At 42.1% G+C, this 13,246-nt stretch overlaps 1 protein-coding gene across 1 annotated transcript in view; it reads left to right on the top strand.

Annotated features, from left to right (window-relative positions):
• The window catches only part of C7H16orf72 (chromosome 7 C16orf72 homolog), a 36,200-nt gene extending 25,866 nt beyond the window's left edge, over positions 1-10,334 (top strand). The window contains exon 4 of the mRNA XM_040439355.1: positions 8,866-10,334. Within this exon, the coding sequence (XP_040295289.1) occupies positions 8,866-9,110 (245 nt within the window). The 3' untranslated portion in view covers positions 9,111-10,334. The remainder of the gene's footprint in view (positions 1-8,865) is intronic.
• Positions 10,335-13,246: the final 2,912 nt, after the last annotated feature.

The following is a 13,246-nucleotide window of genomic DNA, read 5'->3' as shown; positions in this document are numbered from 1 at the left end:
TAAGTATTTTTCCGGTATTGAGCCCTGAGGATGGAACTCAATACCAGAAAACTTTAACGCAAGTGTGAAAGTACCCTAAGGGTCCATTCACGCGTCCGCAATTTTTTTCCAGATTTTGCGGACCCATTCATTTTCAATGGGGCTGGAACGGATGCTATGTGCTGTCTGCATACGCGCTTCCGGGTCAGCAATTCCGTTCCCAAAAAAAAAAAAAAAGGGAACATGTTCTATTCTTGTCCGCAACTGTGGACAAGAAAAGGCGTTTTCTATTATAGTACGAGCGGTGTGTGGTCCGTGAGATGCGGAACGCACATTGCCGGTGTCTGTGTTTTGCGGGTCTGTAATTTGCGTACCGCAGAAAACCTACGGACGTGTGACTGGACCCTAAGGCCTCTTGCACACAAACGTACATTTCTTAATTTTTTTTGTGGACCGTATGCAGAACCATTTGTTTCAATGGGTCTGCAAAAAAAGGCGTGCATTCCATTTCCGTATATCGGTTCCTCTAAAGCAGGGATGCTCAACCTGTGGCCCTCCAGCTGTTGCAAAACTACAACTCCCAGCATGCCCGAACAGCTTACAGCTATCAGCCTACAGCAAGGCATGGTGGGAGTTGTAAAACTACAACTCCCACCATGCCTTGCTGTAGGCTGATAGCTGTAAGCTGTTCGGGCATGCTGGGAGTTGTAGTTTTGCAACAGCTGGAGGGCCACAGGTTGAGCATGCCTGCATAAAGGATAGAACTTGCCCTATTATTGGCAGCATTACGGACAAGGATAGTACTGTTCTATTAGGGGCCCGATGTTCTGTTCTGCAAAATAGGGAATGCACACGGACGTCATCCGTATTTTTTGCGGACTGCAAAGTACATACGGTCGTGTGCAAGAGGCCTAAATTGACACCTGAAATAGGGCACATGCCTTTGATGCATATTTTTGCTCATGTAAACGACAACTAAAATTTGCGCTTGATTTAACCACTTCTGATGGGCAAGTGTGAGCACAGCTATTAGACATCTGGTGGCCTATGTTTGGCAGTCATCTGTTCTTCTGATCCATCTGAAATCTGTGCTATCTGACAGTCTTTTGGCGGTGGCCATACACATTTGCTGTATCTACCAATTGTCTCACCATTGTCATTTATTTTCGGTTTACTTGCTGGTTAATGAACCTAGTGATGATAAGCCACCAATGTCTGGCAAGCCTGCCCTTTATCGTTAAAGGGTTACTGTCACCCCACTAAAGTGATTTTTTTTTTTTTTTGGGCTAGTTAAATTAGTTATATAGCGATATATTAAAATATAATAGTGTTCCTTACTTTGATCCAGCAGTTTAGTCAAAAAACGAAGTTTTATCATATGCAAATTCGGTCTCTACCAGCAAGTAGGGCGGCTACTTGCTGGTAGCTGCTGCAGAAATCCGCCCCCTCCTCTTGGCCCTGTCGGCATTTCAAAAATCGCGCGCCCGTGTTGAATCTGCGCAGGCGCTCTGAGATGAGGAGGCTCGTCTCCTCAGAACTCCCTCAGTGCGCCTGCGCAGATGACGTCTTCTATTTCGATGATGTCATCGGCGCAGGCGCACTGAGGGAGTTCTGAGGAGACGAGCCTCCTCATCTCAGAGCGCCTGCGCAGATTCAACACGGGCGCGCGATTTTTGAAATGCCGACAGGGCTGGCCGGAGGAGGAGATCCCGGCTGGCCCTGTCAATCAACAAGAGGAGGGGGCGGATTTCTGCAGCAGCTACCAGCAAGTAGACGCCCTACTTGGTGGTAGAGACCGAATTTGCATATGATAAAACTTCGTTTTTTGACTAAACTGCTGGATCAATGTAAGGAACACTATTATATTTTAATATATCGCTATATAACTAATTTAACTAGCCCGAAAAAAAAAAATCACTTTAGTGGGGTGACAGAAGCCCTTTAAAAAGGCTAATACACTGGGTTTCCCATGTTGGTGCAAGCAGTCCTTTTGCATTACAGATGTCTGCCGGTAAGGGATTTTCATTGTAAGTGTGTATCCACCTTAACTGCCACATCACATATAAATAAATGTGTTTTTCCGGGGGGAAAAACTGTTGTAGGACAAAACCTTCTGCAAACATTAGTCAACTGCATTGCCATAGTTCTGCCCATTGACTTGACAGGAAAGATATTGCAAAATGCCTCAAATAGGGCAATACTGTTAAATGGAATTTTACAACACAATGTTGGGCTTATTTGTGGTACTGCAGATAAAGGTCCAGGTTGCCATTTTTATTTTTTCATTCTTCCACCACTGTCGGCTCTCAATGCTTCACTGAAATATACGGTCGTGACTGCTATGCCATGATGGCTTAACCCTTATGTGCACCATGCCGTACAGTTACATTAGGGTGTAGTTTATGCAGCATGTTCACTCGCTGAGCCCAGCCCATATACAGTGGGTGCTAGGACTGGGATCAGCGATGATGCCAATCCTGGTCATTAAACACCGCAGATGTCAGTCACTTGTGACCACAGCATCTGAGGCAGTTTTCCCCAGGAGTGCAGCACTCCCAGGGCCCAAACTGCACCCTCCCATCAGGATTGAAGGAGTTGTTTGCTGTGATAGCCCCAAGCCTGCTAGAGGCTACCAAGCTTACCACAGCAGAGCTCCATAGGAACTCCCACAGACTGCACTGATAAATCATTGTGGTCTATGGGAAAACTGATCGCAAGTTCATGTTCCCTAGGAGGACTACGTGGGGAAATAAGTTTCACAAAATATATGAAAAATAAAAATTTCAAACCACCCTAGTTTACATATAGAAATAATAAAAAATTAACATAACCGATATCGCCACATCCCAAAATTGCTGAACTATTAAAATATAAATTTTTTCCTGTGTAACGGGGAATGAAATAAATCCATGGTTCGGCTTTTTTTTATCACCTTATCCCCTCATAAAAATTGAATAAGCAATCAAAATGTTACCAATAAAACCTGCCAAATTCAAAATGTCTGCCCTGCAAAAAACAAGCCCACATACAACTCTGTAGATGGGAATATAAAAAATCTGACCATCAGAACAGATTTTTATATTTTTAAAAGTGGAACACACACTATATAAATTTGGTATCAATGCACTGCAACAATCTTTATGTTAAAATGAATAGTGCCATTAAAGAATACAATTTGTCCCACAAAAAACAGGTGCTTATGCAAAAAAAGGTGGCTCTTGAAACGTGGGGAAGGAAAAATGGAATTGAGAAAATTAGGTTGTGTCCTAAAAGGGTTAAATTGTATGGGTATAAGTGATCACTCTTCCCTGTACAGTGGGGTTGATTGCTGCATGTAAATGTGGCTATCCTTCTCAGTTACAAGATGATAGGCAGTTATCGGGAATTAACAGTTTGGTCCCAATAATTGCCTCGTCATTCAACCATGTTAAAGGGCCTTTAGAACTGATGAGGCTGGTATACTTGCCTTGATAAAAACATGGTGTGCCTTAGTAATCCTTTTTGTAATTTTTTATTTCTTTTCCCTTTTGATATTAAATTTAGCATTTTGAGTCTCCCTTAACTTAGTAGCCTCTTTGGAATGAGTAGTAGTAATAACTTCGGCTCATCGGAGCCAATACATTCTAATACTGTACGGAGCGCTTGCTCTGTGCAGTATTCAAACGAAGTATTATGCGAGTCGACGTCTGATGTTTCATCCGAAGTCTATTTGCTAATCCCTAATAAATATACCGTAACTTTATTATGTGGGTCAGTACAATAAATAAATAAATATCTCCTGCAGGCTGTCGGCGGCAGAACTGCCCAACTGCTATTCCACATTGTACATTCCACAGTTTGTTGATTGGGCAGCTCATCATAGAAATGCCTATTCTTATCCGTGGAACAGAGCACTCCTTGTGCTGTCTGCATCTTTTGTGACCCCATTGAAATGAATGAGTCCACATCCAAGCCGCAAAAAATGCTGCTCGTATGCGGACCCAAACAGCGGTCGTGTGCATGAGACCTAATGCTGTCATTCTGGTCTTGTATGAAAGCCTGGAATGCCAGCTTTTAAACAAGACCAGGCCCATGTCTCTAGCTAAGGGATTGCCAACCTGTAGCTCTCCAGCTGTTGCAAAAGTACAACTCCCAGCATGCAAAGACTGAATTGTAGGTTTACAACAGCTGGAGAGCCGCAGGTTGGCCATCCCCGCTCTAGCTGCTACCAATCTTGACACATGAGCAGCTAAACAGCCACCTCGTTTATGTCCAGAACATAGGATTACGCTCACACATGGAGAGTGATTTCCAAACTCCACATGCTCATGTGAAACGGCCATTAAGGGGAAGTATGGAGTTTGCTCGCGCTCCAAGCTTGCTCCATATGTGGTAGGTGATGGCTGTATAATACAGCCTACACTCACTGGCAGGGACTGGGATTGGCGATAACTCCAGCCTGGTAATTTAACCAATCATATGCTGCTGTCAATGGGCACCGTGATATCTGTATGGTTAGACAGAGGAAGGGAGCTCTTTCCTTGATTGGAGCTCCTGTGTTGAGGGGCTCCCACTTGTTCCTATTACGCTTGGGGCTTTGTGAAGGCTCCCAGCGCTGTCAGGGTCCATTCAGACGTCCGTAGAATGGGTCCGGATCCTTTTCGCAATTGTCGAATGGGTGCGGACACATTAATTTTCAGTGGGGCCGGAAAAGATGTGGACAGCACACAGTGTGCTGTCCGCATCCGAAATTCCGGTCCGCAGCTCAACAAAAAAAATATAACGTCCGTTTCGCGGGCAAGAATGGGCATCTCTACAATGGGCTGCCTGTTTCGCAAATTGAGGAAAAAAAACGGAACGGTCGTGTGCATCAGGCCTAAGGCTCTGCTTTACAGGCAGCAAGTGAAAATGCCATTCTCTCAGTCCTATGGGACAGGAGATCAGAAGATTACAAGTCTTCTATGGGGACTAAAAGGTACTGTAAGGAAAGAAGTGAAGCAAAATACCTAAATTCAAATGACCCCCCACCCCTCCAAATGTTAAAAAAACATAACTGGTATTGTTGTGACACATTGTAGAGAATAATCATAATATGCCGATGCAAAGAATAATTTTTTTAAGGTTGTTTTTTATTTATTTGGAGTAATAAAACATAATTTAAAGAACTATATTTGGCATCGCTGTAATTGTACTGACCCACAGATTAAAGCCTCTTGCACACAGCCGCGGCTGGGACAGATTGAGACCCATTCAACTTGAATGGGTCCATGATCCTTCCGCAGTTTCAAATTTTTTTGCGGTGCGGAGGACAGACAAACACCATGGAAGCGCTCCATAGTGCTTCTGTGGGGTTCCGTGCCTCCATTCCGCAGCTCTGGATTGCGGACCCATTCAAGTGAATGCAACCGCATCTGTGATGCAGGGAGCACACGGCTGGTGCTCGTATATTGCGGGCCTCGGCCGGGCAACGGCCATGTGTATGAGGCCTAAGGATGTTGTGTCATGTTGGTGCACTGTAAACGCCATAAACACAAAAGACATGGTAGAATTTCCTATTTTTTTTTTTTGTAATAATGAATGATCAAAAAAAATCCTATGTACCCAGAAATTGTACCAATAAAACTGTCACCTTATTTCCAAAATGGGGTCACTTTTTGGGAGTTTCTACTGTAGGGGGGCTTCAAATTGGGACATGCACCTAAAAACCAGTCCAGGAAAATCTGCCTTTCATAAACCATATTGCGTTCCTTTTCTTCTGCGCCCTGCTGTGTGCCCTTACATCAGTTTACTACCACGTGGAGTGTTTCTGTAAACCGCAGAATCGGGGTAATATTGATGCGGACTGGCACTCTGTGTGTGTGGATACGAATTAAAATAGACAATATATAAAGTGAACACTAAATTTAATATACAAAAAAATATATGATAAAACTCTATAAAATCACAAAAAACACATATATATATATATATATATATATATATATATATATATATATATATATATATGAGTTTGGAAAACGAGGAAGCAGCACACTGTAGAAGCGTGGGGTGCACGTCCGGCCAGTGAGGACCAGCACCTAGGTCCAATGAACTAGAGATAAAAAAATCAGCCAGCAGCACTCCAATATTGCAAGGAAAATCGTGTGGTTTATTGACCCAAAGTCAAGCGACATTTCGACAGCTGTCGAAACGTCGCTTGACTTTGGGTCAATAAACCACACGATTTTCCTTGCAATATTGGAGTGCTGCTGGCTGATTTTTTTTTATATATATATATATATATATATATATATATATATATATATATATATATATATATATATATATATATATATATATATATATATATATATATATATATATATATATATATATATATATATATATATATATCAGATTATAAAGCCTTGAGGTAGTGGATGTATAAGTGTCTATGTTTGAAATCGGACAATCAAAGCGCAAAAAAATCAAAGTTCCTTTTTAAAGATAAATAAAGTGCTTTCTTGAATAAAGAACTATCACAGGTCTTTATAGTGTTCTTCTAATCAAGATAAAGTGCACTTAATTTAGATGGATGAATGTTACTTGATCATATGTTTGTAATTGACATCTTATAGACAAAAGTCCTCAGTAGAGGTAAGCAGTCCTGTATTTTGTTGCTGCTAAATATCCGGACCCGATTACTGCAGGTAATAGCAAATAAAGTGGTAATTTGCACTATATGAAACAATGTACGGGTCTTACCTTCTCTTCGGGAAGTAGCAGTGTGGTGTATCCGGAATTACGGCCTTACATACCCGATAGTAGAAACACTGCTGTGTAGATTATCCCAGCTCGTTCAAGCAGACGCCGGCGTGTCACGTGGTCTGTGACTGGATTCTGGCTTGTAGCTCACAGCAAGATATCACGGGAACTGATGCCGAAGTTTTGGATACGATAGTTGTTATTCTGTTTGGAGTGCTCCAGTTATTTCGAAAATCTTTAGCAGATTTTTATAGTCGTCCGTGTAGAGGCCTCTTTCTTTGGTCCGGTGGGAGTTCTAAGCTGTTCACGCCAGATGCGTTTCGGGGACCTCTTACCCCTTCCTCAGTGGCAGCTTTTCTCCCATTTTTGGACTGTATTTATAGACCGTCCCAAATCAGTCCAATCAATGGTGCGGATTTGGCAACCAAGGATTCTGCTGTATTTTGTATGCTATTTTATTTTTGTGTGGTTTTGTTGCGTTTTTTCTTCCACTTGTGCGTTTTTTTGCAAGTGGAAGAAAAAAACGCAACAAAACCACACAAAAAATCGCATACAAAATAATACAGCCGAATTCTTGGTTGCCAAATCCGCACCATTGATTGGACTGATTTGGGACGGTCTATAAATAGTCCAAAAATGGGAGAAAAGCTGCCACTGAGGAAGGGGTAAGAGGTCCCCGAAACGCGTCTGGCGTGAACAGCTTAGAACTCCCACCGGACCAAAGAAGGAGGCCTCCCCACGGACGACTATAAAAATCTGCTAAAGATTTTCGCAATAACTGGAGCGCTCCAAACAGAACAATAACGATCGTATCCAAAACTTCGGCATCAGTTCCCGCGATATCTTGCTGTGATTTTATTTATTTTTTTGCGCTTTGATTGTCCGATTTCAAACCTAGTCCCTTATACATCCACTACCTCAAGGCTTTATAATCTGTCATGTATGTGTTTTTTGTGATTTTTATATATTGTGTTTTTATCATTTTTTTTGGGATATTAAATTTAGTGTGATCACTTTTTATATATTGTCTATTTTAATTTGTATCCACACACAGAGTGCCAGTCCGCATCATCTATTTATTTCCAATATTTTTCTCTGTACGGGTGATACAGCTATTTGGACTAGAGCACCTGTTCCCTGTCATATAGGAGTGAGCTATTCCTACTACCTTCTCTTGCATTAATATTGAGTTTTGTTTGGCTGTTAACCCTCTATGTGTTAAAGGGAAAAAAATGGATTAAAATGCAAAATCTGCTAAAAAAAAAGTTTAATCTTTTTTCCTTTTAATTCTTGTGGGTTAACATAGTTTGTAGAAACTACACCCCAAGTTATTTAAACCTGATTTTACACTGGGGTCATGGGTGACTTCAGACCTGAATTGATCCTTTTTAAAGTGGGTTTTGAAAATTTAATAAAAAAAATTTAAAGAATGGCTTCTAAGCCTTCTAACGTCCTAAAAAAATGACATTTACAAAATGATGCAAACATAAAGTAGACATATGGGGATTGTTATGTAATACATATTTTATGTATCACTTTCTGTTTTTAAAAGCGGAGAAATTGAAATTTTTAAAATATTTTTGGTAAATTTGGGATTTTTCATAAATAAAGGTGAAATATATATTGACTCAAATTTATGAGTGTCATGAAGTAAAATATGTGACGAGAAAACAATGTCAGAATGGCCTGGATAAGTAAAAGCGTTCCAAAGTTATTACCACAAAGTGACACACGTCAGATTTGCAAAAAATGACCGGGGTAGAAGGGGTTAAAACTTGATTTCTGCACCTGAGGTACGTTTACACTTCACCTGTATTCTGAGGGGTCACAACTGCCGACACTCGCCTTAACCCCTTTATGGGCTAGGCCAATTTTTGCAATTTCTGCTAAGCTTTGCAGTTTCTTCCTCTCGCAGTGCTCTGGGTGTTCATTGAAGTGTGTGGGAGTGAGCCCTGCCCCTTTCCCAAACTTCCTGTTTTGACTGAGGTTTTGCTAGTGCACAGTTGGTCCCCGGGCTCTGATGTAGGAGCTGGAATGGAGGAGTCACTTCTCCATATGAAAATGATGTTGTCTGTGTGTACATATTTAATATATTATACCGGTGTATATATGTTCATCATGTGGGAAATTGTCTTCTGTTACAGTTGTTTTCTATAATTGCAGGTCTGAGTGGCGCAATGGCTAGTATAAGTGTTCGCTCAAGTACTCCGGGCTCGCCCACCCATGTCGGTGGAAGTTCTAATACCAGCCGTAGGAGAAATGGACTCCTCGATGTCGATCTGAATACTTTCATATCAGAGGAAATGGCACTCCACTTGGACAATGGCGGCACTAGAAAGCGTACTTCAGCCCAATGCAGCAACGTCATTACGGACTCTCCAACTAATAAACGCAACAGAATGATCTAATCCTACAAAATTCTAAAAAAATCAAAAATAAAAAAAAAATCCACCATGCTGCTTGAAAGCCACTTTATCCTCAACATGCTGTCTGAAAGGAACCATCTTCCCCTTTCACTGTTCAAAACGCGTGAATTCAACAATTGCCATAAGGAAGTTCTAAATATTACCGTAGATGCATATTGGCTTTCTTTACCGAACTTCTTCACAGAACATCTAAAATTGTGTAGTATATGGTAAGATCATCCTAGGTGAACATCAGTCTATTAAATGCAAAGTGACCTTACTTGTGTTTGCAAAGGGAAAGGAATCATCATTCACTTTTGTTTTTTCTCTCCAGTGTATTGCCATTGGAGTTTGGCCAAGACATTAGTGGGCATACCCATCAGTTCTGTAGGCTTCCATTGTTTTTATACACTGTGTGCAAATAATTTTATTTTCTGTTCAGTTTTGGTAATCGTGTGATTATGTACAGAGATGCTATGATGGTCGTACACACTGGGCCTCATTTATCAAGACTCTTAACAGTAAGACTGTCTTAACCAGTCAAAGCTGATTTACAATTTTTTTTTCTTCAGAACTGCTTCAGAAATAAAAGATGAGCTTTGATTGGTTGCTTGTGGGGAGCAAAGACCGCCTCGCTGTTAGCCAGTTTTGTTAAGAGTTGTTCCATCTTGCTGTTTCCACAGCTCTAGGTGGCCAGGCTTCGGGAAACGGCCGAGCGAGCCGGCGCCCCAGGAGATGCGGAAGCAGCATAGCTTGTTCTGCTATGTTTGCATACTACAATGGAAATTACGGAAACTGGGTAACGCCGGTCTGTGCAGCTTTTTCCGTAAGCCCAGCCAGCACTTAGTCCCATCGTGGAAATGTCGAGATGGGACAACCCCTTTAAATGAGACCCAATGAGTCCATGTATGAAAGGCTCTTGGATTCACTTTGTATGTTATTAGTGCTGACATGCCAATATTAAAATGTCTCCAAATAATTCTCCGTAGGCTTTTAAAGTTGGTCAATTTAAGCATATGTATGCACTTATTTACATGCTTGTTGTAACCTTGTTAGGTAATTGTAACTGTATAAGCCACACTAAAACCTAAAAACCCAGACTCTCTATAACGTTCTCCTTGTACATTCTTGGTCAGTAGTGTATTTATTCTATGGTAACTGAAGGTATCGTTTTCTCTCCCCAGCTTTTATTTGACTTATGTTCTCCTTCCAACCAGGCGGATGTCTTTTCCCAGACTACTTGTAATGAACACTTTTTAGTCCTGTTGGGGTTGTGTTGCAGTATATGCCTTTTGTGAGCAATAAGGTGACTCTAGCCTCGTAGTGGTATTTCTCCGTATCTGTGGCATGCCATCTGACACATTTGAGCGCTTGCTGCAGCTTCATTATTTTGCCCTAGACTGCAAAAAAAAAAGTTTGTTTGAGTGGTCTGACGAAGTCTACAACGGCTACCCAGTTTTAGGTTTTTCTAGTGCTTCAAATGTCCTCTCCCCATGTAAACAAATGATCTTTGGGAAGAATGAGCTCACGTCCATTCTCTACCAGTGTTTAAGCTTACAGTTGGAATTGAACACTATCCGCTCTGTACTTAGAGATGATACTTTACCGCTTTGCAAGTAGCTCATGGATGCCCCAAACAGTAAAAGGGCTACCAAAAGAAGGTTCCTTTGTATTACTTTGGTGCACAGTGTAAACACATTGGACTTATTCCTGGCCACTTGAGAAATTTCCAGCTTTGTATAATGTTGAAAATTTTGATCTGTATAACTTTTGTATTACTGGGAATATTATCATTTAGAATCTTGCAACTGAGTATACGGAATCATTTGGCCTTAATCTGCTGTTTTCTGAATCCATGCGTTTTGTCACCAGACTTCATCCGTGACCTTGTGTAAACTGAACTTCATTTTTTATGGCAATAAAGGCACTCCTGCGAACAGTGGTGAAATGGTCTGATAGTTGGGGGAAGGGGTGGGTGTAGATGACAATGTTGGAGCGCCTTAAGTGTTCCTGTACCGTGACCTTGGAAACGCTAACTTGCATGTGTATTCATGAGTATGGTATGCGTATTGGTGCTGGTCACGGCTGGGTGTGGATGCTGAGCACCATCACTTTTGAAGTTCAGTTTAGAGGAGACTTTACTTACTTATGGTAGCAATCGCCTGTGCAAAAAGGGAAAAAAAAATCCACGTGTGCATATGGTTGTCTTTAATTACTTTTTTGTAGGAATTTCTTATAAAAATTAAGATGTTTAAAGGGATACTGTCACCTGGATTTCACTTACTGAGCTATTAACATCACCACATCAGTCTCCACGATTTATATTAAAATATACTAGTATTACAGCCCTGTGTCTTGTAATTTGTCTATAAAATCGCTTTTATTAATATACTAATTACCTCAATAAGGAGCCCAAGGGGCTGTCCCTCCGGTGGTTGGCGCCCAGCACCGCCCCACTGCTAATTTATTCACTCCTCATTTCAGATGTAATGCGTTTGTTGCGCCCAAAATCTCACGCATGTGCCGTGGGTACTCGTGTCAGCGCCCGTGCGGTGTCCTGGCATTGGCCTCACAGAACGAAGTGCGCATGCGCCAGCTTCACTCAACCCGGTAATGCACGAGATAATGGGCGCGGCTGGGCTCCAACGGCCGGAGGGACAGCCCCTTGGGCTCCTTATCGAGGTAATTAGCATATTAATGAAAGCTATCTTATAGACTAATTACAAGACACAGGGCAGTAATACTAGTATATTTTAATCTAAATCGTGGAGACTGATGTGGTGATGTTAATCGCTCAGTAAGTGAAATCCAGGTGACCGTGTCCCTTTTAACACTTGGTCCGACAAAAATTGCAACCGATTTCACCACAAAAGAAGCATGTAGTGTCCGCAGATTCAATGTGGCTTTCGCCCCACTACATTGATAAGAGTTGAAGTCGGTGGTGAAGATCTGCAGAAACAATTGGTATCCTGTGGTTTTAAAATCCGTGCCGCATGTCAGTTTTTGCTTGAATAGTTTTCTGCAATGTGTGGCTGAGATTTATAAAAATCTCATCCGCTGTGCTGCTACTGCCATGTTTGCTTACCTGCATGGAAAATCCACGGTGACACTGCTAAATTTGAACGTACCTTTTAGGCCAGTTTGACATGAGCTTGTGCGGTCTGTGTGACGGCTGCCGGTCTACTGTCCTGTGCTCGCTGAATCATGAGTACAGAACGGTAGACCCGCAGTTGGGTTGGGTCAGCCTAACCACGATTGGTCCGGTGTGCCCTCACACAGGATATATTTTCTTGACAGCGCACGCTCATGTGAATCAGGCCTTGAAGGGGCTATCCCAACTGGAGCATTTATGGCATATCCATCCCAGGTTTGGGACCTAATATTTCCTGAAGAGGGTCCTGTTGCTCCCCACTGGCAGAGATGGCCGCACTTTTCATTCACTTCAGTAGCACTTTCTAAATAGCCCAGAATGCTGACTTTATCTGGAAGTTCTATTGAAGTCGGTAGGTATACCTCTCTCTCCACATGTGGACACCTTTCCATTTTTGGCCAGATCTGACTGGGTCCTGTTCTGGAGATATAAGTGGGTCTCCTCTCTGAGACTCGCTTTTTTTACACACTTGTGACATTTCCTGTGGAAATGCCATAAGTGTCCCAGATGGGAGAACCCCTTAAAGGGCTTCAGTCAGCCCACTAAACCGTTTTTTTTTTTTTTTTGTGTTACTAATAATCCCTATACTGCGAGCTCTGCATACATAAGTTAAATAATCATTTTGGTTCAGTAGAATTTGATAAAAAGCTATTTTTAAAATATGCAAATTACCTTGCTACCAGCAAGTAGGGCGGCTACTTGCAGCCGCATCCTCCGATCCTAATGACGCCACCTCCGCATTGTGATTGACAGGGAACGGAATCGTTATCTGCTGGCCCTGCCTGTTAGCATTTAAAATCTGGCTCCTGCGCCGCGGCCGTACCTATCTTCAATCTGCGCAGGCGCACTGAGAGGCGGCCGCTCGCTCCTCAATGCGCCGGGTGTAGATGTGACGTCATCGGCGCAGGCGCATTGAGGATGGAGTGGCCGCCTCTCAGTGCGCCTGCGCAGATTGAAGATAGGTGCGGTGCAGGTGCCAGATTTTAAA

Source organism: Bufo bufo, chromosome 7, assembly GCF_905171765.1.
Source record: "Bufo bufo chromosome 7, aBufBuf1.1, whole genome shotgun sequence".
NCBI classification, from domain to species: domain Eukaryota; kingdom Metazoa; phylum Chordata; class Amphibia; order Anura; family Bufonidae; genus Bufo; species Bufo bufo.
The sequence above is the reverse complement of the archived record's forward strand: the minus strand, read 5'-3'. Positions and strand labels throughout refer to the sequence as shown.